Source organism: Carassius auratus, chromosome 46 (genome assembly GCF_003368295.1).
Source record: "Carassius auratus strain Wakin chromosome 46, ASM336829v1, whole genome shotgun sequence".
In the NCBI taxonomy this organism is placed as follows: domain Eukaryota; kingdom Metazoa; phylum Chordata; class Actinopteri; order Cypriniformes; family Cyprinidae; genus Carassius; species Carassius auratus.
The window spans coordinates 16,419,289-16,445,780 of record NC_039288.1 but is presented as its reverse complement, the minus strand read 5'-3'; the positions used below and the strand labels follow the sequence as shown (position 1 = coordinate 16,445,780).

General features: G+C 35.0%; 4 protein-coding genes across 4 annotated transcripts; all 4 read left to right on the top strand.

Moving 5' to 3' along the window:
• Positions 1–3,331: 3,331 nt before the first annotated feature.
• On the top strand, positions 3,332–4,177 carry LOC113063693 (hydroxycarboxylic acid receptor 2-like). Its single transcript, XM_026234024.1, has one exon. It carries the CDS (start codon positions 3,332–3,334, stop codon positions 4,175–4,177), a length of 846 nt encoding a protein of 281 aa, XP_026089809.1.
• A 5,979-nt stretch (positions 4,178–10,156) lies between these two features.
• LOC113063692 (hydroxycarboxylic acid receptor 2-like) lies at positions 10,157–11,002 on the top strand. The gene has a single exon (XM_026234023.1). It carries the CDS (start codon positions 10,157–10,159, stop codon positions 11,000–11,002), a length of 846 nt encoding a protein of 281 aa, XP_026089808.1.
• Positions 11,003–15,041: 4,039 nt separating this feature from the next.
• Positions 15,042–15,869, top strand: LOC113063691 (G-protein coupled receptor 4-like). Its single transcript, XM_026234022.1, has one exon. The coding sequence runs from the start codon at positions 15,042–15,044 to the stop codon at positions 15,867–15,869; it is 828 nt and encodes a 275-aa protein (XP_026089807.1).
• Positions 15,870–23,337: 7,468 nt separating this feature from the next.
• Positions 23,338–24,186, top strand: LOC113063690 (uracil nucleotide/cysteinyl leukotriene receptor-like). The gene has a single exon (XM_026234021.1). It carries the CDS (start codon positions 23,338–23,340, stop codon positions 24,184–24,186), a length of 849 nt encoding a protein of 282 aa, XP_026089806.1.
• The last annotated feature ends 2,306 nt before the right edge of the window (positions 24,187–26,492 follow it).

The following is a 26,492-nucleotide window of genomic DNA, read 5'->3' as shown; positions in this document are numbered from 1 at the left end:
GGGGTGGGGCACTGAGAACCAGTGCGCACCACCCCAAGAAACAAATCATCCAACCGCAAGGGTTTGGGATGTGGTGCGGGATCCCACTCGAGCCCTATCTTCTCGGTGGCCCAGGAAAGCATAGCTGCCACTTCCGGATCCGACTCAGGCTTTGTCACCATCCCAGAGGGTGGCAGCGCAGCCGAATCGTCATCCGACAGCTCTCCCTCCGATGCTGAGATCGACATCCAGTTGGGGGGAGTCCCACTGGATACTGCTGGTACGCTCCTTGAAGAGGGCCCAGCGTGTTCCGTGGGTTGCTCCACTGGATTGGAGGTGCAAGAGGAGTGGTGGTCCCCAGAGGGTTGGTTCCCTGTGGGGTTTGCCACCACTGTGACCCTCAAACCACCCGCGCTACTGCTGGAATTGGTTCTCGTCTGTTGGCCGCCAGAACAAGCCCCAGATCGTGGCAGCGGCAATTGGACTCCGCTACCTTCAGCCTGGTTCGCAGCTCTGAGATGGTCATATTCCCGCGGTGAAAACATGACTCATCCACAAAAGCCAGACACGTGCTCGCCCAGACACATGAGGCAGCGATCGTGACCATCACCTGTTACCAGGTAACGGCCGCACCCAGAAATGCATGAGTGAAACGACATCCTTATAAGGATGATACATCGTCTTTACAAAGACGCACCTGTGAAGCTCTTTTAGAGAAATTTGCTCTTTGGGAAATGCTATTTTAGTGCTGAGGCACACAGGGGAATTGGCCGCTTGCAACACGACAGGGGTAGTGCAGCGTGAAGTGTGCAATCCACTCGACACAGGAACGACCACCACTGAAGCGCCGTCTCGCCAACACACGAAGCTTCTGAGAGCGTGCTGAACTCGTAGTTCACAGCAGACACAGTTGAGCAGAGCGATACTAACGCTTTGCTCCGAAGCGAAAAGCTGGTATGCATTGCACCTGCTGCCTTCTTATACTCACGCTGTTATCAGCGGCAGCTGGATGCAATCATTGCATGCCAATGTGCATTGGCTCGTTTTGTTTACACTCAAAGTAGATTGGTCTATCGAAGCGTTATCCCATATTCGTCGGTCACCGACATGGCGTCGAGATTGACCGACTGAAAGGGAACTGTTATATTGACTGAATATATTTAAAGTGTCATTTTAATATTCTTCAAGAACATTTTCAGTAGCATAACAGCTCATTAGAAATGCATTACTTGTACACTATTAGTTTTTGAAGAATATTTCTGTTATATTACTGGAAAGTACATTATGAATATTGCATCATTGAATAGAAATTAATCACAATTCAATTTCTGCACTCAAATATAAAGAAGTTACTTAAAAAACAATAAAGCACAGAAGTGAGTAAAGTGCATTTCTTACAAAGTCAAGATAAAGTTGCAAATGGCTGAACCAAAGTTTGACTTGCATCTAAACTTTTAGAATTCAGACACTATGGTATTTGACCATTTCTTCATCACAGGGTCTGTGAAAGGAAAAATAATTATTCAGTGTTTGGTGTTTTTGAATATTATATTCATTTTAATTTGGATAGATGTGAAATAAATTTTCTTTGACTGTTCTAAGTTTTCCTTACAAATCTTGGACTACATCCTCATCAAGCTTCAAACAAACAAACAAGTAATTCCAAACAATAGTCGACATTAACTTGGTACAATATAAGAATATGATATGATGTAAGCATAGTTAGACCTAGCCATAATGTATTTATGTATGAGTGAATGAACATACTTTATAGAATATATTGAAATGTAAAAAAAAAAAAATCAACATATCTTGTGAAAAATAGGCTTAAATGGGTCATAATTTGAAAAATAATGTTTTTTGAACATTAAAGCATGTCAACATATTCTGTTACACCAAAAACACAAAATAATGATTAAAAAAAAAGAATCAAATGACCCCTTTAAAAGCCTAGAATAGGTATTTATTTACGATTTTAAAATCTGTTTTCATTTCGATATACACATTTACATTAAATATTCCACTCTCTTTAATGGAGATAATCACTGAAATTAGATAAAGTCATTATGCAGATGTAAAAAATTGATCAATGAGCTAGATGCTGTTTAAATGACAGCGAGGAGTTCTTTAGGTGCACAATACTTCATCTTCAAACTAATCTCAACAAATCTCGTGTTTTGAGAAATGACTTTTGTGAGAACAATGATCAATGATGTGTACGTCGATATTGTGGCGGAAATTCGGTGGAATGATCTATATCGTCTGGTTCAAATAGGTCCAGAGATCTTACTGTACAAACACAGCTGCACGGATGTGTTGATAATGTTTGAAGGCATCTCCACAACATTTATAGTGCCTATCTCCTATCTCATATTTCCTTGATGTCTTATTAAGTCTGACGTAACGTAGCATTGCTTCCGTGTCCAAACGCTCTATCGGTTACCACGAAAAAAACAAAAGGTGCTAATATAAACTCACAATGTGATATAATACTAGCAAAAAAGTTATAATCTTAACCCTTTAGCTCCATACCGAAGTCCCAGATAGGCAGAAAATGAAAATATAAATATAAAAAAATTAAATGCTTGGGACTCTGTGAGCACGGAGACTGTGGTGTACACCATAAGTTTGAATGCGTTTAGTTTAAATGATTAATATGAATAAACAGTGCTCATAAACGGCTGCTGAGGTCATATTCTCAAGTGAAGCGAGTTGAGGCTTGGACCCAGAAACAGCGCTTTTTACATCATCACTTAACAACCGAATACCTTTAAAGGCATTAAATCTAGTGTCACGTGGATGGGAATTTGCATGGAAATAATATGCAGATAGGGTTTGCATAGTATAACTACGTAGGCACTGTAAAGTCCATATATGGTGATTTCGTCCCCTGACTCAGATTTATAAAGAGATTGTTGTTCAGGTTCTGGAGTACACATGGTTTTATAAATCTATAAACTTTTGTATAGCATTTGTGAATACGTACACTTTTAGAATGAAATCTACAGAAAGTTTTATAAATGGGACCCCACGTGTGTTCATCTGATAATGTCTGATTTGGGATGAAGTTAACAATTTAGCTTCTGATTAAAATGACACTGACTTCTGTTTAATTGAACAGAACAGTTTAAATAAATCCAGTCTGAATTAAATTTATGGACCCATATATTTTTATGTCAAAGGTTTTTGCTCTGGTCATTCATATTTAACTTGAATGTTGAAGAATTATGTACTGAACAAACTGGATATTCTGTCGTTTTAGCATATCTGGTTAATTTTTAAACACCTCTTTTCTTGTAGATAACAGTAGAAAATTATTAGTTTATGAGCTGCTGAGAAGAAAGATCAAGAGATGAACAACTCCACATTCAAATTTACGACACGTGAGTCATCCACAAACTTCACAACTTATTCCATCGGGCCACTGAATCATCTGGAAATATGCATGTACAGCATCAGTTTCCTGGTTGGTCTTCCTACACACTCCTATATTATATGGCTCATCATCACAGGAACAGGAAGTGGAATTGCATCAGAGTTCTTCATGCTCAGTCTCTCTGTTTGTGAGATTGCTAATGCACTGAACACCTTTTTCTTTGTACTTTCAATTTGGTTTTCACATTTCTTGATATTACAAATGTTTTTAGCAGGATTCTCCATCACTGGTCGTCCTCTGTTTCAGTGTCTGATGTGTGTTGAGCGTTACCTTGCAGTGCTTCATCCTGTCACCTTTCTGAAGTACAAACCTCTCAGATATAGAGTCATCTGCTCCATTGTGGTCTGGACAATCACTCTTGGTTCTTGTTTGTGCAGCATATATGTTTTAGTTTCATTCAACAATACTGGATATGCATGGTTCTCCATCCTGCAGTTTGTTTTCTATCTCTCCATCCAGTTGTTTTGTCTTGTGGCTGTTCTCATAGCTCTGAAGCAGTCAGGACCAGGAGAGAGAGGGAGAGAGAGAAAGCAGGAAAACCACATGAAGAGAAGAGCATTTAATCTCATTCTAATAACTACTGTGAACATGGTTATGCTGTATGTGCCGATTCTTATTTCAGCAATATTTACCTATCTGACAAAAGTAAATATTCAGGGAGCTTGGGATCCTAGTTTGTTTTGTTATGTAATGGCTGGTTTTGTGCAACCTATTCTTTATCTGCACCGGAGTGGAAAACTTCCCTTCTTCTGTTTCCTATAAAACCTTATGATATTTTATTACATTTTCCTTTTTAATAACTTTTATTATTGGATGGGACTTTTTTAAGTACCTTTTGTGGTGCTTTTGCTGCAATGTAAAATCACTCTGATGATGTATCAGAAGGTGGCACTGATGATTATATTGAGACTTCTGTGGCTATAGGTTAGAAGTGCAGAACTTCCAGTGTTATCACCACATTGCACAACACTGATACAAGCTCATAAATCAGTAATAAAAAAGTTGTTTTCATAATTTTCCCAGTCTTTTAACAAAATTTAAATGGAGCCATCCAGCAGCCTGAGCAAAACTGTTTACTTTTAAAATAATATTTATTAGTGGATTTTGTCATTTTATTTATTTATTCATTTATTTGACTTCTTTTTGCTTGGTGTTCACTCTTTCCGTCTTTATTGTTAAGTTGTTTCAAAGACTTGATGTTACATATCTGCAAATTTTAGTTTTGTGTTCAAAGTATACTCATAGACCATCAATGTAAACTTACAGAGATTAAGTTTATTATGATAAAATAATAAAGCACTTAAATAATGACCCATTGTCACTCTTTTCATATTTTCCCTCATATTTATTTGTCTCTTTTTCATTCCCTCTTTTTATTTTAAATTATCTGTCTAAAATACTGCATATCACATGATAAATAAGATGCACCTGAGCTGACCAGTTTATATGTAAAAGACTGGATGTTCAGTCTGCAAAAAATAATACTCAGGCGATCAATCTGAATTTGCTATTTACTGTAGGCTATAAGATATAACATTATTATGTGGTGCTCTGGAATACTTTATTCTGATTGGTCAATCATGGTCGCTCAGAAAGATGACTGCAGTTCAAATTTCAAATTTCTCAAACAAATATAAATGCTTTCAGCTTCTGTCAATTCTGTCAAAAGTTTACCCAGACCTATATATATGGATAGACCTGAAGTGGGTTTGTCAGATACAGGGAGACATACATAAATGTGCAGTGCTGGGGTTTCTCATGCATGGTGAGGTTTGAGAACCACTGCCTTCATTTATCATTGTGACGACTGTGAACTGTCAATGCCACATACGCGCTTCAGGTAACAAACAAAACTTTTATCATCAATAATAAAAAAAAATGTTCATAGAAAATTCTGAGAGTGCTATTGAGACTGAGCTCCATTTGTCTGTTTGAACAGGGATCATTTAAATCTAAAACTATGATCGAAAATGTTATTTAGCATGTGAATGAAGTTATTTTGGGAAAGATGAAAAAGGACAAAAATAGTTTTTGGGATAAGCATTTCTGTTATGGAGGTATATGGATGGAGTTATCTTTCGATCTTTCACGAACAGAAGGAAACTCTGCAGTGTGCTCTTCTGAATGTTCACAGACAGCCCCAATCCTGCCAGGTGGGTGAGGAGTTCTGTGTTTGTGTTCTTAGAGAGCGCTTCTCGACCATGCGATGACGAACCAGTCGTCGAGATCAGTATGCACATTCCACTGAGCTTCAGGGGAGCGAGTGCTATAGTCATGCACATTGTAAATATGCGGGGGGCCAGAGCCAGCCTGAGCGGCAACACTTTGAACTGGTACGCCACACCCTCAAATGTAAAACGCCTGAGGAAGCGCCTGTGATGTGGGGCTGTCTGGATGTGGAAGTACGAATCCTTCAGATCCACTGCAAGAAGTAATCATCAGGCTGAATCTGTGCGAGGATCTGCTTCACAGTTATCATCTTGAATGTGCGTTACCTCCGTCCAGTTTCGGAACTAGAAAAATAACAGATGTAGAAACTGAATTTTTTCTGCTCCTCGTTTATCTACTGCTTATTTGGTCATGAGAGAGGAGATTACAGATCAAATTGCATGACAAATAAGTTTTGTCTCGTAAAAGTAAGAAAATTGATTCTAAACAACTGTGCTGAAAAGAGTCTTAGAAACTCCAATCTCACTTCATGTTACCAGTTACCTGTTATGTTTGTTCGCATAATGCCAGCCTATGGACGTCATTGGCTGTCCTTCAAACATCTACTACTCTAATCCGCCCTCAATCACAGTAGTTGTCCAGGAAATTTATGAAAATGTGGATGTTCATGATTCAATGTCTAAATATAAAAGACTTCAGGTAAAATAATATTTTTGTTTTAATTTTTTATATTTTTACTTATTTTTTCATAATCATCAGTGTAAATTAAAACCAGACTCCTTATGTATTTCAAATGCAAGAAGACATTGCAAACACTTCTGGAGACTTTGAGAAACATGCACTGAGAAGATATCTTGCAAGGCGACCTAGGGTCTGGTTTAAAGGGAGCACGTTCAAACTACAGCAGTTTAATGATGCACCTACCTTTTGCTGCAAAATCTTCCTGTGTATTGTACATGCATTTAATTCACTGGATTTGTTTGTAATTGTAATTGTTTAAAAAAGGAAAGAAGTCATAATTATTCTTTATTATTTTTGTAATATTGGAACTGTAAACTGTTTATTTTCAATCAGCATTGCATTTTGTTCTTACACAAACAATCTGTACAAAAGTCATTGAATGAAACAACATTTACAGCACAATAATAATAATAATACAAACATTTTGGTTATTTTTAGAATTACAGGGCTTAATTTCTCTGTAAAAGCCTATGAGAACATTGGTTGCACATGTCACGGTAGGTAAACTGTGATCTCTGGGTTTTGCACTTTGTGGTGAAGTCTGTGTGTTTTGCGTCTGCACTGATTAGCTTGTGGGCGTCTCCGTTAATTGTCATCAGCAACAGCTGTCACTCATTACTCACTCCCTATATATTGGCTTGTCTCACGTCTTGTGTTTGTGAGAACGTTGTTTAATGTCGGTACTCTGTCTTTTGCTTCTGTGTCGTTTGCGTTGGATGTCCGTGTCTTTCCCCGGAACCTCATCCACTCTCCGCACTATCACTCAGCATCAGACTTACCTTCGGCTCTATTCCCCACAGTTCCTGCCATCCTCTCCTGCTGCCTTCTCACCATCATCACCTGGATTACTCACCGCCTTCTCACCATCATCATCTGGATTACTCACCGTCTTCCCACCATCTTGGATTTTCGTCTTCCCAGCATTGTTGTTGTACTCTTGTTTGTTTGTCCCTTTCTCATTAAATTGTTAAACTCGCACTTGTTTCGAGCTCCTCCTTCACCCAGTCGTCACAGCACACATTTATGTATCACCAATTCAACTCAGTACTTCTCTCACAATTCAGATGGCAATTGTTATTCATATGAACATATGGAAAAATTATTTACATGACACCTCAGTGATAACTCCCAGATTTGATGACTTATTCCCAGTGGAGAAGATAAATGTGGAAAATGACAAGATAAGAAGAGTGATTTATCTCATTCTAGTAACAACTGCAACCATAGTTATCATATATGTGCCACTTGCTCTCACAGCGTTGTATACAATTGTGACAAAAGTAATGATTCAGGATGTTTGGTTTCCTGCTGTGATTTGTTATATTCTGGCTGGTTTTGTGCTGACTGTTATTTATCTGAACCGGACTGGAAAACTCTCCTGTCTCTGTTCCTTATGAAGCCTGCTACTGCTGTTATTATAATATTCAAAACCAGGGATTAGTTTGTCCTCAGAAGTACTTATCAGACTGGTACCTTACTTCTTGTACACTGTGATAACTATAATCTATAAGCTAATGATAAATCAACTCATTTTAGAGAGTGACTGCATGAGTTCATGAAAGCCTTCACTGTCCTACAATAATTTGAATGTTTGCTATTAGTTTGTTTTTTTCAATAAATCACTTAATGACCAAGCATTTTCCATCTCATTATTTAAAAAAATATATTTTTAAATATTATCTAAAAACAGGCATATTAGGTGCTCAGTGAGTGCACCTGTGCTGGCCAGTGAGTGCCTGATGTAGAAAGATTGTTTGGGCAGATTAAACACTGACAATTCTTTTGTATAATATGAAAAATAATGTTTTGAAGTTCAGGGTCACTTGATAAATGTGTAAATGATACTTTAACTATTTGCATATGAGATGTTTTATTTGATGTGTATTAGATGAAGTCATGCACAAATTTTAATGCATTAGCCGCAAATTCAGTCTAGAAAACAGCACACAGATTTAAGCACATCCAGAGTGTCCAGACTATCACTCTCCAGGTAATAAACCCCCTTTTTAAATTCTTCTTGTTTATAGAAGTTGATAAATAATCAACAGCATTACTTTCTGGGTAAAAAAAGTAGATAGACTTAAATTGTACTAATTTCGATGAGCTTATTATATATTTATTATACAATACTAAGTGTATAATAAATGTGTTATTTTGGAGCAAATTTAAGTATAATGATTTGTTTATGATACGTGTTAAGATATGTTAAGATATGCTTAAATGCAGTGCATTTTAATGTTTTTAGTTAACTTAATTAATTAAATAAATTGTACTTCTTTATCATATTTAAATACACTTTTATATTTCTTGAAAAACAGTTTGAATACATTTTAAGTTTCATTTTAATATTTTTCAAGAACATTTTCAGTAGCATATCAGCTCATTAGAAATGCATTACTTGTACACTATTAGTAATAAAGCTATTTTCATCTGTCTAATGTGGTATATAATATATTCAATTAAAATGACACATGTACACACTTGCAAATCTGGAAAACTTTCATATTACAACAGTATAGTCATATATTGTCGTAATCACTTTAAAAGTTACAGACACATTTATAAATGCTTGACCAATAATTATAATAAATTAAAATACAGCTAATTCATTCAGTTTGAAAAATATTTATGTTATATTACTGGAAAGTACACTATGAGTATTCCATCACTAAACAGAAGTGAATCACAATTCAATTTCTGCACTCAAAGATAAAGAAGTGAGTAAAGTACATTTCTTTCAAAGTCAAGGTAAAGTTGCAAATGGCTGAACCAAAGTTTGACTTGCATCTAAACAATTAGAATTCAGACACTATGGTATTTGAACATTTCTTCATCGCAGGGTCTGTGAAAGGAAAAATAATTATTCAGTTGTTTTTTTAACATTATATTAATTATAATTTACATAGATATGCAATATAATTTTCTATGACTGTACTAAGTTTTCCTTACAAATCTTGGACTACATCCTCATCCTCATCCTCGAGCTTTAAACAAACAAACAAGTAATACCAAACAATAGTCGACAAAATTATATTTATAATACATTGGTATAATATAAGTTGGTATGCATAGCTTATAGACCTAGCTATAATATATGTATGAGTGAATGAATATAATTTATAGAATATATTGTAATGTTAAAATAGGTTTTTCAAGATATCTCCTTTTGAAAAGTAGGCTGAAGTTCATTCATTACATAAATATAAAAAAAAATATCACAGTAGGTCTAAATATGGTTGTAAATAAGATACATATACTTGAAACCCACTGAAAGCTGTATCATTTTATTAAGTTCTTATGCAAATAAAGTAAATATTAAAGTAAGAATAAAATAAGCATAATTGTGTTATATTGTGTGCATATTTCTTAAAACAAGCATAGTTATTTATTACCTTCAAGTATGCATGTTAGGAATACAATTGTACTATAAATCAAATATTAGAATTTCAAGTGCATTTTTAATACATTTTAGAGTTTTTCTTTTTCACCTGGTGTGTTCATCTGATAATGCCTAAAGGTTTGGGGTGAAGTTAATGATTTAGCTTCTGATTAAAATGACACAATTAAAAACGTCTGTTTAATTGAACAGAACAGTTTAAATAAATCCAGTCTGAATTAAATTTATGGACCCATATATTTGTATGTCATAGGTTGTTACTCTGGTCATTCAGATTTAACCTGAATGTTGAAGAATTATGGACTGAACTGTATAAACTGGATATCCTGTCATTTCTAGCAGATTTGGTTAATTTTTAATCACCTCTTCTTTGTAGATAACAATTTGCTAATTATTAGTTTATGAGCTGCTGAATTTAGAAGACACATCCAGAGATGAACAACTCCACATTCAAATTTACGACACGTGAGTCATCCACAAACTTCACAACTTATTCCATCGGGCCACTGGACCATCTGGAAATATGCATGTACAGCATCAGTTTCCTGGTTGGTCTTCCTACACACTCCTATATTATATGGCTCATCATCACAGGAACAGGAAGTGGAATTGCATCAGAGTTCTTCATGCTCAATCTCTCTGTTTGTGAGATTGCTAACGCACTGAACACCTTTTTCTTTGTACTTTCGGTTTGGTTTTCACATTTCTTGATATTACGAATGTTTTTAACAGGATTCTCCATCACTGGTCGTCCTCTGTTTCAGTGTCTGATCTGTATTGAGCGTTACCTGGCAGTGGTTCATCCTGTAACCTTTCTGAAATACAAACCTCTCAGATATAGAGTCATCTGCTCCATTGTGGTCTGGACAATCACTCTTGGTTCTTGTTTGTGCAGCATATATATTTTATCTTCATTCAACATTACTGGACATACATGGTTCTTCATGCTACAGTTTGTTTTCTTTCTCCCCATCCAGTTGTTTTGTCTTGTGGCTGTTCTCAGAGCTCTGAAGCAGTCAGGACCAGGAGAGAGAGGGAGAGAGAGAACGCAGGAAAACCACATGAAGAGAAGAGCATTTAATCTCATTCTAATAACTACTGTGAACATGGTTATGCTGTATGTGCCGATTATTATTTCAGCAATATTTACCAATCTGACAAAACAAAATATTCAGGGAGTTTGGGCTCCTAGTTTGATTTGTTATGTACTGGCTGGTTTTGTGCAACCTGTTCTTTATCTGCACCGGAATGGAAAACTTCCCTTCTTCTGTTCCCCATAAAACATTGTGATATTTTACTAAATTGTACTTATTAATATTTTTTTTTTTTATTGAATGAGACTTTTTTTTTTTTTTGCCTTTAGTGTTGCTTTTACTGCAATGTTAAATCACTCTGATGTGTCAGAAGGTGGTAGTGATGATTATATTGAGACGTGTGTGGCTAGAAGTGCAGAACTTCCAGTATTGTCACCTGAAATACGATGGAAAATTATAGTTTGCATGTGTATGCTACTGAATATACAGAACCTTATTTTGCAATCATTTAATTATTTGGGTTTAAATATGAAGATTTGTTGAATTACAGACTGGATTTTTATTATAATATTTACAGTCTGCATTCAGATCATACCTGGTTCATTCCAATTTTGATTTCCTAGGTTGTGTTTGCATTATTATGTTTTTGAGCTGCTGAACTCTATTGAAATATTACCTGGCAGTGGTTCATCCTGTAACCTTTCTGAAGGGCAAACCTCTCAGATATAGAGCCATCTGCACTGTTGTCTGGATCATTAATCTAGATTCCTGTTTGGTCTTCATGCACAAGGAAAATCCCCTAGAAAGAAAAGCACTTTATCTTTTTCTAATAACTACTGTGACTATGATTATTCTATATTTTTTTTAGTAACAGGATTCTCTATCATTTTTACAGCAGACAGTTCTCCATCAGTTTGGTTCACTGGTTTGACTTGTTTTATTTTGGCTGGTTTTGTACATCCTCTTCTTTAATCTTATGAGAAATACTGTTTTTTATTGTAAGGCAGGTTAATATTAAGAAGTTAATAGATGTTATATATGTTAAACTTAAGTTCAGAAATTGATTAAATCTTCAAGTCAAATTACTTCTTTAATATTTTCAGTCTTTATTAAATTCCTGAAAGAGCTACTGTATGAGTTTCACTTTATGGTGTATTTTTAGGTTTGATATTTTTTCAAAGTAACTTGAAAGTAATCAGTAATCTGATGACATTTTACATGCAGTAACAGTAATTTAATCGAATTGCAATTTTAAAGCAGTAATTAGTAATTTGTAGTGGATAAATTAGTAGATTTTAGTTACTTAACCTACTCTGGTTACAGATGCACATGTACAACTATCCATTACAACTGTGAATTTCACTCACTTAACTGTAGGGAGCTCCAAAGTCACACAATTGCAGATAGTTGCCGAGTTTGTTAAGAGTGTGTTTATCATATGTGGCTAATATGAATTGTAGCTTTTAAGTAGATTTTTCCATTGATTGATTACACATTTTGTTCATTAAGGTAATCTTTCTCCTTAAATTAGAAATTAACAACATTATTTTTGCACAACGTCAACAACTCATTCAACCTTTATTAAAAAAAAAAAAAAAGAAGTTAGTTAGAATGCACCTCGAGTGTGTAAAAGGTAGTGAGTAGATGAGTTTAATGTCCATGATGACCTCTGTAGTCCCAATTAGCCACTTGATAGCTACTGCCTTTTGATGTATTTTTATGTTGTAGAATAAAATGAAAATATCTTGAGCTTTACCTTATTTAAGACAGTTAACCATTTTAAAAACCCATTTTAAAGTTTTGTCCATGACCTTTTAGTCACCATTCCTTAGTGTAAGCTTTTGTATCGAGATTGTTGTATTAAACTTGACATCCTGTCATAACACAGATGATTGAATCGTTTTTGTTCTTTTTTATTTTTCAAATGCTTGGTATAATAATTTTGCATATTAATTTAGTCTCAGTTTTTATGTCAAGGTCAGCTGATCAATTTTTATCTTTAAGATCAGCTCAATTTTCCAGCTAGTGTTTTTCCTGCTAGTTTGTTGCTAGCCCACCTCCAAGATTTTTGATGATTTTTACAAAAATGTCAGGGTCCCCAGAATATTATTTATGCATATGCATATGAAAAATAATGAGATTATTTTTCTATGCACTTTACTGTCCATTGCAATAGTGTAATTATGTTCATATGTTCATAGTTCTGCCTATAGTGTACATACATAAAATTCATTTGTGTATGACTGTGGGCTCAGGGGAATGACACCTGGAGGTGAAACAGATGTCTGAGTGTGACCTGAGGGGGTCATTGGGCCATATAGTGGGGGGACAATGCCTGAGGATGACCTGAGGGGGTCACCTGAGTCCTAAATGTGTAAGAAACCGCCCATAGAGAGTGTTCCTTGTTATGTGTGGACAGTTACAGCTGTTCAGTCTGTATAACCTTGGAAGCAGCAGAGGTATATAAGGTGGAGGACTGCCCTCTTCCTGGGTCGGTTTCACTCTGCAGGAACTCAGTGTTGCTGTATGAATGTCTGACCTTCTTTGCAAAGAATAAAAGCTTTCTTTTTAATTATACCTGAGAATGAGTCTGTCTCTTATGCTGATGAGAGTTGATTTAATTTTGCCACGACAACATACACTTTACAATATCCACCTTTATAGTATGTTCATAACACACCTATCTGTATATCATGCTAATAGTATTTAAAATATGTAAATTATGTCCATAATACTTATCTGTATAGTTATTGTACATATTGTAGACCTTGTATATTCTGTACTTACTGCTTATTGCACTTCTGGTTAGATGCTAACTGCATTTCGTTGCCTTGTACCTTAAATGTGCAGTGACAATAAAGTTGAATCTAATCTAATCTAATCTAATCTAATCTAATCTAATCTAATTTATTGTTTTATCAATGTCTGAACATGTAATACATCAAAATGAAGAGCAGAGACCCTACTTTTAAACAACTTTTTATTTTATTTTAGCCTAAAGCATTATTTTTCTATCAACACTTTAATGTTAGTTTTATACATACAAAAAAAAAAAACTATATTTTGAGAAAAATGCAGAGAAATTCATGTTTTTAATCAAATACATGTGGATCATATTCAGTAGAATGATAAAAGCAAAGATGCAGCAGATCGCTTCAATCAACGCCCCCAAAACTTGCACAGTCCTTTTTCGCACACAGTTTTCCTTTATATGCTGTTTATTGTTGATGATCTCATTATTTTTCATATGCGTATGCATACATACTAGATTACATGTTTCTGCATCGTCCTTGCATATGTTTTTGATTGACACATTTTACTGTAGTTTCTAAATAGGAGATGTGTAAATGTTATGTTTGTGAGCTGCTGAACTAAAAAGACACATGGGAGATAAATAACTCTACATGAAACATCTACAAACTACACAATTCAGTCCATTCGGCTAATGGACATTCTGGAAACCTCTGCACAGCATCAATCTCTTGTTTAGTCCTCTATAATAAGAATAAACATTTAGTACAGTGGAGCGATTAGAAATGAAATGGCCTAGAAATGGCCGACTCGCTGGTCATTGGCTATGAATAATGGAGCTGAGACACACACAGTGATAAAGTCCCACCAATTTCACAAAAAAATTGTTTTCTTTAAATATTCCACTCTCATGTTTAATTCTAATTGAATATTTAAAACTTGCATACGCTAATGTGTTGTTATAATACCATTTTTGCCTTTTCATAAATAAGCCTTGTCGTCTACACTGCAGATATAATGGATAATGCAAACAAAGTCAGTCATAAATATTTCAACCTTTAAATTTATTTACTTTATTTGCATATCGTGTGTTGTTTGTGAGGTGTAGCATACAAAGTCTTGCAGATATTCATGTTACAGCCGTGACTGGTGTGACAGAGACTGGACGTATACTTCTCAGGTGATAACTTCCTCTTATTGGTTCAAGGTCTTGTTTTTACAATTCATAAGAAGAAACGTTGCTACTGTGTTGATTTGGTTTTTAGAAAACGTTCATTGAGTAAATAGAAAGCTCTTTTTATTTTTACTGGAGAGAAGATATCAGTTCGTTGGGAATAAAATAGAACCAGAGAAATTAATTACCTTAAGAATTACTGAATTTACTGAACTATATTTTTTATTTTATAATTTAATATTGGTTTGCACTGTTTATTTTGGTATTGATGAATTACCGGACTCATGTGCACTTCTTATTTCCCATGGATCACAGCTAGAGAAGGTTTTGAGAGCTGTTGACACGACAAGCACAGAGGAGATGAATAACTCTACATTGAACTTCACCTTACCTGAACCATCCACAACTAAGGCCATTGGGATTGTGGAAACTGTGAACATTTGTATGAACAGCTTTAGTTTCCTGGTTGGTCTTCCTACACACTGCTATGTTGCATGGCTCATCATCAGCGGAGCAGGAAATGGAGTTGCATCAGAGTTCTTCATCCTCAATCTCTCTGTTTCTGAGATTGGTTTCTGTGTGAATTGTTTGACCTTTGTACTGTCACAATGGTTTTCATGTATAGTGGCTTTTAAACTATTTTTAATAGGACTAATCGTTAGTGGTCGTCCTCTGTTTCAGTGTCTGATGTGTGTTGAGCGTTACCTGGCAGTGGTTCATCCTGTAACCTTTCTGAAGTACAAACCTCTCAGATATAGAGTGATCTGCTGCACTGTGGCCTGGATAGTTATTCTTGGCTCCTGTTTCTGCTGCCTGTTTACTATACTCAAACACTACATTGTCCATATGTGGTTCTTGTCAGTTCAGTTCCTTTTCTTCTTCCTTATCCAGTTGTTTTGTCTTGTAGCTGTTCTCAGAGCTCTGAAGCAGTCAGGACCAGGAGAAAGAGGGAGAGAGAGAGAGGAGGAAAACCACATGAAGAGAAGAGCGTTTAATCTCATTCTCATAACAACAGTGACAATGGTCATCACATATGCCCCATACTGTATTTCAGGGTTTTTAACCATTGTCACTGAAAAGGTTTTTGAGGCACAATGGGTCCCTGGTTTGTTTTGTTATGTGCTGGCTGGTTTTGTTCAGCCTGTTCTTTATCTGCACCGTGCTAGAAAACTCTCTTGCCTCTTATAAGACCTGCTATTGTTATATGAATGGTAATGGTTTTTATGTAATATAGCTCAAAATAAAATCACACACCTCCATGAACTTAGACAGTTTTTTTGGCATACTGTATATGCTATATCAGATATATCTTTTGTGTGCCTTTGTGGTTTTAGGACTCTTGTCATTTACTGTTAAGAGGAGAGATGCAGCTGTATTTCTGATTGTTGTCTTTACGCAGATTTGGTCTGTTTATTTTGAGTGTGTTTAACAGTTGATTGAGTGGTTGGAAATTGTGATTTCAGATTTTTTTTTTTAATTCATTGCTTCTTTCAACTGTTTCTGGGTGAATATTTTAAGCCATCTATGTATCATATAATTTTGTGGTATTTATACTACTTGAGGCTTGGCTCGGACATGTTAGTGTGGCTCCCTGTCATCATTTTTATTTTTAAGTTTAAAATAAAAATATTATTTGAAGTGTGCTTATCAGATTGTTCATGATTGATATGGCAGAGTTCCACCTTGCATACTATCCAATCATAACAAAGATGTGTAGAGGATTTTTCTATTTCATTTTGACATGAATGGCCATAAAATTTCCATATCATGTGTTGAATGAGTGGCACCTGTGCTGGCCAGATTCAAAATAAAGAGTGTTTGGGAAGACTAAACATTCACTTTTCCACTAATAATTTCTGCTTTACAGATGGAAATGACCATTTATTTTTTAACCTTGTAGATTTCATTTCTTGTAGATTCCTTGTAAAGGAACTTAATTATTCTTAAGTGAAAGGCCATGGTAACCCACTAGTCACTCAAGTACTACCAAATTCTTCAAAATGAATTTAAAAATGAATGCTTACAATGATTTCAGTAATTACTAGAGAGTTATTTTGTTTTTCACTTTAGAATGCTGATCCAAATAATAAGTAATTCCTAATAAGGAATTTGGCCATACTTGAATCACTAGTGGGTTACCATTCACTTTAGAATTAATTATGCATTTTTAATTTTATTTATGAACGTGTTTGCAGTGGTTTAGAGTGATATGCCGCACTGTGGTCTGGATAATCACTCTTGGCTCAAATTTAGGATGCATGTTTCCTTTAGGCTTGAATTCTATTTATACTTAACCATCTGTCATGATCTTCAGCATGAGTACCCTGCTTTTCCACCAGAGGGCACTCCAGCACATACCATTGCCACTCATTCCCCACAATCCTTTGCACAGACTCATCAGCACTCATTGATTTCACCTGTGCCTCATTAATGCTGTTCGCTTTTTAATAAATCGATTCATAGGCATATCTCGGGTAGCCCATGTTTTGTTTGTTATAAAGCAACATTATGTATCAGGATCATTCAAGTCCTCAGTGGTACACAAGCCATGCAACTTATACGTCAGTATCAGAATCTTGGCAATCCATGGCAAACTTCGACAGTTGGTTAAACCAGCTCATTCTGTTCTTTTTAAGTCGATCATGCTACTTCGGCTCTGCGTCCTGTGTCATCAACCCGGAACTAAAGTTTGATTCAGTTAGCTTATGTAGACAGGTGTCATGAGAAATCGAGTCTCCTATTGAAATCGGGTCCACTTAGGACCAAGGCGTTAGCTGTTTTAAATGCCTGATCAAGTTGTTATCACGATAGCTTGTTGTAAGTGTTTGTTGTAACAAATGAGTTGTTTATAAGCTAACCTAGCAGGCTACTGTAATCAGGAATAGTATGTGAGTAAGCAAATACATATATTTTTTTTTTTCACAACCTATAGTTTCGGTTATATATTAGCGTATGAAACATGTAATTTAAAAGACATGAATGGTAATTATAAACAAGTTAAAACAACATAAATCAAAGCATGATTTTGCAGAAATTGTAATCAGGCGCTAAAAATAATAACCACTGTAGGTTAGTTGAGCCAATGGGATCACTCAGGGTCCTAAGCGGACCCAATTTCTTGACTTCTCATGACACCGGCTCAACCGTTTACTTCCTGAGAACTGGCTCAAAAGAACGGTTCGTTCAAGAAGAATCGAACATCACTAATACTGTGTGACCATTGTCTGTTTTATGGACTACATTTGTGGATTACCCCTTCAATAAATGCTGCATTTGGATCCTCAACCTTCATGTCTCTGTTCAGTTCATGACATCATTGAGGTGAAGGAGGTTCATAAAAAAAGTGATGATACATGATAATTAAATTGCCATTTACCATTGTCAAGATGAGCTTTTAATACAACTTGTCTATGCATTAAAAGTAAAATTTTTGCTGAAAAATAAATAAGGAGATATGGGTGCAGTTAAATACACATTGGTGATTTACATATATAACCAACAAAGTAACAATACAAAGCTGGATGAAAATCAGCACACAGTTGAATGTTTTCTAAAATGTGCCTTCCTGAACCATGTCAAGTAGGCTCCAAATTTTGCTCAAAAATGAGCAAATAAACCATTTTTGGTTTACTTGAAATATTTGCATATGTTATGTTTTATGTCATGTGTAGATGAAGTCATGAAGTCACACACATGTTCTTGTGACAGCTGTAAATTCAGTCTACCTAACACAGCACAGAGATTTATCACACACAGAAACACTGGACATTCACTCTTCAGGTGACACATTCCTCTTATAAACTCTGCATGATTGTAGACTGTAAAAATAAATACTACCTTCTTATTAATAATGGAATTTCAATTTCAAGTGTTCTGGTTATGTATACTGGGAAGTGTTGAAAATGTGACTTCAGATCTTATTTTTTTTGTTTACTTGTTTTGGCTTTGTTCACTCAGACATCTTGTGTCAGTAAATAAAGTAAATAAACCAAGCTGTAGAATATTTCTATAGCTTTGAAACTACACACAAATATTGGTGTGTATGATTTCTGTGCAGATTTTTTTTTTTTTTTTTTTTTGTGAATGTTTTAAATGCAGACATATTTTCTCAGTTTTATTATGTCTGTGTTAAGAAGGACAATCATCCTGAAACCACATTGTAAATGTGATTCTACAGTAGGTCAGGAAGGAAGCAATTAGGGCATGTCAGGGCATGTACTTATTTAATACAGTCTGTTAAAGGAATTGTTCTGTCAGCATTGTTACACTCTCAGTCCAATCAAGCAGATGCTATATGTTGCTATATAGATTTAGTTTAGTGATGTAATGATAATTATGTTTCTTCTATGGAACACAAAATGAAGATATTTTGAATAATAGGGGTCCATATTACATTGACCCGTTTGACTTATGTATGAACATGTATGAACTTAAACTGACATGAGGGTGAGTAAATGATAGAGGATTGGATAAACTTTTGGATAAACTATCCATTTAAATTATTGTATAAACAATGATTACATAACAGAAGCCTTATTTTGTCCATTTTCTTCCCATAGAAATAATACATGTTCTGTGAGCATTTGAACTGTGGGACAGTTACGAAGATGGATGACTCTACAGTGAACTTCACCACATCTGAAGCATCTACAAACTCCACAATATTTTTACTCGGGCCACTAAACATTCTGGACATTTTCAATCTTGTGTTTGGTCTTCCTTTGTACTCCTATGTTTTATGGCTAATCATCACAGGAACAGGAAGTGGAGTTGCATCAGAGTTCTTCATCCTCAATCTCACTTTTTGTGAGATTGTTAACTGTTTGAGCTCTTTGATCTCTACACTTTACAGTTGGGTTTGGGATCCAAGTCTCATGCCATTAATGCATTTTTTAACAGGACTAGGCATCACTGGTCGTCCTCTGTTTCAGTGTCTTATCTGTGTTGAGCGTTACCTGGCAGTGGTTCATCCTGTTACCTTTCTGAAATACAAACCTCTCAGATACAGAGTGATATGCTGCTCTGTGACCTGGATAATAACTCTTGGGTCCTGCCTGTGCCTCATCTTTATATTAGACTTGTTTCCAAATATATATCCATGGTTCTTCTCAATGCAGTACCTGCTCTTCTTCTTCATCCAGTTGTTCTGCTGTGTGGCTGTTCTCAGAGCTCTGAAGCAGTCAGGACCAGGAGAAAGGGGGAGAGAGAGAAATGAGGAAAACCAGATGAAGAGAAGAGCATTTCACCTCATTCTAATAACTACTATGAACATGGGTGCCATTTATGTGCCATTTATTATATCAGGATTGTTTTTTATTCTGACTCAAAGGTACTTTCAGGATATTATAACTGTTGGATTATATTGTTTTATTTTGGCTGGTTATGTTTAGCCTGTTCTTTATCTAAAAAGGGCTGGAAAACTCTGCTGTCTTTGTTTTTAATAAAATTTTAAGGGCCATGTGTATTCATATTTTTAGCACCAAAAACATGGTTTTAATAAGTGTGACCCTGAAGTTGTTTAAAGATCGGACAATAATACATTTTCTTTTCTTTTCCTCCATTTTCATTTAAATTGTGTTTATGACACCAGAACCTGTACTGTATTTTCTGCTTTCATTCAGTTTTCTGTTGATTTAAATAAAAAAAACTGCCTCAAAGACTTTCTCACAGACACATTAACTCTATTATGTGTGTTAATTAGATGTATATGTTGCAAATAGTTTCCTTTTGTTTGTGTGTTTTATTTTCTTCATTGACACCCATTGTTATTTTCCATTTTGATAACTGGAATTTTGTAATAGCTGGAATTTGTATTTTTGATATGAATATTTTGAATTATGTATGTACATTTTGGGAAATGTTTATGTAACGTTGTTTATCTTGTATTATCTAACTTAGTAAAAAGTTTCGCTCCTCAGTTAAGGATGGAATAATAAGCAAGGCTTCGGCTTACACCTTTTTCTGAAATTTTGTTTATTTATACATTTTTGAAAAGTCTTGTCAGGACCAAAATAAAATAGTTGATTATTGATTGATCTACTGAAAAAGAATGCTGAATGTAAAGGCTTTTTTATTTGAATGTTTTGAAAAATTGATGAAAGTTCCGGCCATTTGTAACGCTTTCTGCCCTATTAGCATATACACAGCCCTGAGTGAGAAGCTGCAGTCTGCCATTACTGTTCTCTTGCTGTAGCTGCTGGAGGTTAAATGTCAGCACCAAAGAGCCATTAAAAATGTCATGTGTTGGGATGCACCAACAAACATAGGAGTCTCCATAGACCACTGAGGACATGGTGGTTAACTTTTTTATTTTTGAAGGAACTGTTCCGGAAAAAACAGAAAAGTCCTATAGTTTGTACTAACATTTAATACTGGACTCGATTGCCTCACAAACGAGGGCCATTCAGTGCTGGAGTAGTGCAAAGATTGCTTCTGAAAGAAGGATCGATACCAATGCTTTGTGCGCAAATGTCCAGACTCGAGACAAAGTAAGCATCACGCATCATATTTTGTTTTCCAAAAGAGATTACTGGCTCTCTGCAGGGCTAATGTTGCTAAAGTTACAATTGTGAATGCCTGTTTTCACTAATGCTGCCTTCACGTGCTACCAATATTCTTCCGTGAATAGGAATGTGGTAGTTAAAATTTGCATTTGGAAGCAATGTGTGAGGTCAGTAACATGATCACCGTAACACCGTTTTGCCCGTCAGCATGAGTTCTTGAAGCTCTGCACTCTTTTGAAAAGGGAGCAGGGTTGCCAGATTTTCACAAAAAAACCTCCCGTGGACATGAAATGCAATCCTCGGCAAAAGTGTTAAAGTAGCCGAATTCCGCAGGAATACCACAGATTGGCAACAGTGGAAGGGAAGTGGCACCACCAGCTCATTTTCATTTAAAGGGGACATACACAGAAACAGAGCATTTTGGCTCATACCTTAAAAGGCAATTTCAAGAAGCTATAAAAATTATTGGTGGGGTATTTTGGTATTGGTGGGGTTTATTAAATAAGATTATATATATATATATATATATATATATATATATATATATATATATATATATATATATATAAATGTGTGTGTGTGTGTGTGTGTGTGTGTGTGTGTGTGTGTGTGTGTGTGTGTGTGTGTGTGTGTGTGCTTACCAAATTGAGGATCATCTGACAGAAATTATTTAATTTGACCTGCAATCCCATCACACATATATTGAAAAGTTTATGTCTTTCATTTGACAAATGATAAATACATTTGCATAACAGGTGATAAGTGTTGCACCTGTGCAGGCCAGATTCAGATTTATGAAAGCTGTTGAAAGAAGATCGACGTTTATAGGCTACATGTCAAATAATGATTATAATTATTATTTTGTTAGTATTAGTTAATGGTCAGTTGATAAATGTGGCTTTGTTGAACAATTTCAGTGTCACCCCAAGATAAGGTTAATCATTGGCTGTCAGATGAAAACAACATAACAACATTGTCATCGAGGATAATTTATTTTATTTTCCAAAGACAGGGAGGGTCTGTTCAATCAAATCACCTTTTTATAAGTCTTGCCTGCATTTAATCCTTGCACAATATCACATAAGGTGGTTAGTAAGTTTTTAAGTTGGTAACTTAAAAGTTAGGTAAAATTAGTATAAGTATTTTTATGTAAATAAAGTGTTCAAAAATGTGACTGCGGTGTCATTTTTACAAAATGACATTACTGTATATTACTTCTTGCGCATTTGGTGTAAGTTCTGACGTCATTTGAAGTCATACACATATATTCCTGTGACTGTAAGGTCAGTCTACAAAACAGCACAGAGATTTGTGCACATACAAAGAGACTGGATATTCACTCTTCAGGTGACTTCTCATTCGATTTTCTATATGAATGTAAATGTTGTAAATAATTCAGGAGTGTTTTGAAAATAGCTGAATGGATGAATATTATCTGCTATTCTTTAAAGTGTGTGAGCAGCTAAATAGAATTTTAGTGCTTTTAAAATCCGCTGCATTTTATAACACAAATAATTTCACCTTTACACTATTACAGTCAGTGTCCACTGAAATTTTGCATGCTAGTGTGAAGCGTAGTGAGATCGTAGTTTTACTGAAGATTAAAAATACATGCTTATCAGTGATAATGTCTTAAAATAAGATGATATATAATTACAAAACAACATAAAATATGACAGCATTGTCATCGAAGATAATTTGTTAACTTTTCCAAAGAGAGGTAGGGTATGTTCAATCTAATCACCTTTTTAGTCTTGCCTGAATTAAATTCTTGCATAATATCCCATAAGAGTGTTAGTAGTTGTTTAAGTCAGTAAATTAAAAACTAGTACCTAGTAATTATTTTTTTGTGTAAATTAAGTGTTGTATAAATGTGAAAAAAATCTAAATTATATTACATTGCTTCTTGCATGTTTGGTATAAGTTCTGATGTGAAATGCTCTGCATGTATCGTGCAGCTTTATAGGAAATTATATATATATATATATATATATATATATATATATATATATATATATAATGTGTGTGTGTGTGTGTGTGTGTGCCTTAGCTGGTCACCATAACCAAATGGCCCATTTTAAATAAATGTACCCCCATTTAGTGATCACAATATTGCAAAAATCTTCTGGGCAGTGAAGAAAGATGAGGAGACAATGAATAACTCTACAGGGAACTTCACCACATCTGCTGTTTCTACAAACTCCATAGCTCAATACATTGGGATATTGAGCAGTGTAAAGTTGAGTGTACACTGGATCAATTTTCTGTTTGGCCTTCCTGCACACCCCTATGTGATATGGCTCATCATCACAGGAACAGGAAGTGGAGTTGCATCAGAGTTCTTCATCCTCAATCTCTCTGTTTGTGAGATTGGAAACTGTCTGAACTCTTTGTTCACTGCGCTTGATAATAGTTCTTGGTTTTCAAGTGTCACATTATTAACATATTTTTTAGTAGGACTCGCCATCACTGGTCGTCCTCTGTTTCAGTGTCTGATCTGTGTTGAGCGTTACCTGGCAGTGGTTCATCCTGTAACCTTTCTGAAGTACAAACCTCTCAGATACAGAGTGATCTGCTGCACTGTGGTCTGGTTATTTAGTTTTTGCTCTTGTTTGTGTAGCATATTTACTTTAGTCTTACTTAACTTCTACATTTATGCATGCATAAACTCTATTCAGTTCCTTCTCCCCTTCTGCATTCAGTTGTTTTGTCTTGTGGCTGTTCTCAGAGCTCTGAAGCAGTCAGGACCAGGAGAGAGAGGGAGAGAGAGAGAGGAGGAAAATCCCATAAAAAGAAAAGCATTTTATCTTATTTTAATAACTACCATAAACATGATGATGACATATATGCCCTTCACTGTTTCAGGATTCGTTTACATGCTGACACACAGTTTTGATGAAACTTTGTCTATTGGTATTATTTGTTTTATTTTGGGTGGTTTTGTTCAGCCGGTTCTTTATCTGCACCGGGCTGGGAAACCCTCATGTCTCTGTTCCCCATAAAACCTGCAATTGTCAATTTTACTAAATCAGACTGCTTAATAATGTTCTGTTTGATAACTTTAGTTTAATGGGATGGGAATGTGCCAGAACATGTTAGTGTTTTCATTGAGTACTGTGTATTTTGAGAGATCCTTAATAAATTACACCTTTTTAACAGATCAAACTTGAAGTGTTTCAGTGCCTTTTTCTTTTAACACTAAAAATACAAATTCATTGTATTTACATTCAGGTAAATAATAATAATAAATACTACTATTACTACTAATAATTGTCTATATCTACACCCGTGTCAATGTTTTGATTCATAAACTGAGCTTTATTTGCTTCTACACATCTGGTGCTTTCTATGATATGTAGCAGAAATCATGCACAGATATATTTTTTTCCTGTGAAGTCAGTCTAGAAAACACACAGAGCACACATTTATACACATCACAGCCTGGACATTCTGGACATTTTCAGGTGATAAACTTTTACAATCAATATAAATAAGATAACTATATAATCTTATTATTATTATGAATAGAGTCATATACAATTTTGTAAGAATTTAAATTTGAACTCTATTTAACTCTAATTTACCTTTCAATCATACCTTTGTTGATAAATAATTGTTGTTTTTAGTTTGTTCATTTAAAAATATTAAAAACACAAATAATGTGATCATTTTACTAAATTACAACAGCACTACACTTAATTCAACTTCAATGCGCTTGAGAGTCGGAGATGGGTGATATAATGAGTTTTTTAATGGTTATCATGCAAAGTTTGATTCATGAATATGTTCAAAGAAAGTTGAGATTCCTTTGCCCCTCATCTTTCTTCACTATTTATTTACTTGGTGCTATTATCGTACTTTTTTTTTTTTTTTTGAGACTCATTTTCTTTTGAGACTCATTAACTCATTGCTTAAGGCTGGGTATATGTTAGTTAATTGAGTAATTCACCACTGGTGATAATTTAAATTATTACGTTTCATATCATTTGTACATACTACAGATGTATTAACAATACAAAGCAAATTGTGTGTTTCTCATGTTAGTCAAATATTGTATAAAATATGTCTTGCTTAACCATTTCAAATCCAAAATCATTTGTTTCCAGTGTTTACTCAATATTTATCAAAATTGTTTTTGTTCACTTTAGATATTTGATAATGTTATGATTTATTTGACGTGTAGATTAAGTGAAATCATGAACAAATGTTCTTGTGACAGCAGTGAAGTCAGAATACAAACCACAATACAGAGATTTGCAGGACCATGCACAGTGACTGGACAGTCACTCTTCAGGTAACACATTTTTTTTATGAATGCATACTTAACAAGTAAAGTACTCTAGAGTGTATTATTTATTTATTACTTCAGATCTTACTGTTTTTGTTTACTTGCTTTGTCTTTGTATCACTCAATCTGTATGTGAAGTCTGATACTGCTTGAGAGTCATAAATGGGATCAAAGTGAAAATTTTATATTGCATTCATCATAAGCATCACCATCATCAGCTTGCCCTGCCAGCATTAATATTGTCAAATAATTGCTTAAATTAGATCAGTTTCTATATATTGAAAACTTATTTGGGAAAAGATGATCATTATGTTTAAAGGGATTTTTTTAACCAAAATGAAAATTCTGTCACAATATTCTAGACATTTAGAAGAATGTTGGAGTCTGAACAATGACTTGTTTGTATTTCATTATATGTAAAATCACAGTTGTACAGAAAAAAGTCAGTAATACATTTTTGGAATGAAGAAGTGAACAAATTATGATTTTTTTTTCATGTTCTTTCTTTCTTCTTTTTTTTGTGAATCTCCAACCTGATCCTGTCCATTTTATTTCATAGAAGTTTTACATTAACTGTGAGCTTTTGAGCTGTGGAATAAGGAGATAAGATAAGGAAATGGATAACTCTACAGTGAACTACACCACATTTGGAGCATCTACAAACTCCACAACTCTTTACTCGGTGCTAATGAAGATTCTGGACATTTTATATGTTCTGTTTGGCTTTCCTACAAACTCCTATGTTTTATGGCTCATTGTCACAGGAACAGGAAGTGGAGTTACATCAGAGTTCTTCATCCTCAATCTCTCTGTTTGTGAGATTGGTAACTCTCTTAATTCTTTGCTCTCTCTAATGGATTATTGGTCGGTTCTCAAGACAATAACTGATTGTTTATTAGGACTCGCCATCACTGGTCGTCCTCTGTTTCAGTGTCTGATGTGTGTTGAGCGTTACCTGGCAGTGGTTCATCCTGTAACCTTTCTGAAGTACAAACCTCTCAGATACAGAGTGATCTGCTG

Bases quoted from the DNA above. Each gene is read 5' to 3' on its own strand.
- LOC113063693 (XM_026234024.1), top strand. From the start codon at position 3,332: ATGAACAACTCCACATTCAAATTTACGACACGTGAGTCATCCACAAAC.
- LOC113063692 (XM_026234023.1), top strand. From the start codon at position 10,157: ATGAACAACTCCACATTCAAATTTACGACACGTGAGTCATCCACAAAC.
- LOC113063691 (XM_026234022.1), top strand. From the start codon at position 15,042: ATGAATAACTCTACATTGAACTTCACCTTACCTGAACCATCCACAACT.
- LOC113063690 (XM_026234021.1), top strand. From the start codon at position 23,338: ATGAATAACTCTACAGGGAACTTCACCACATCTGCTGTTTCTACAAAC.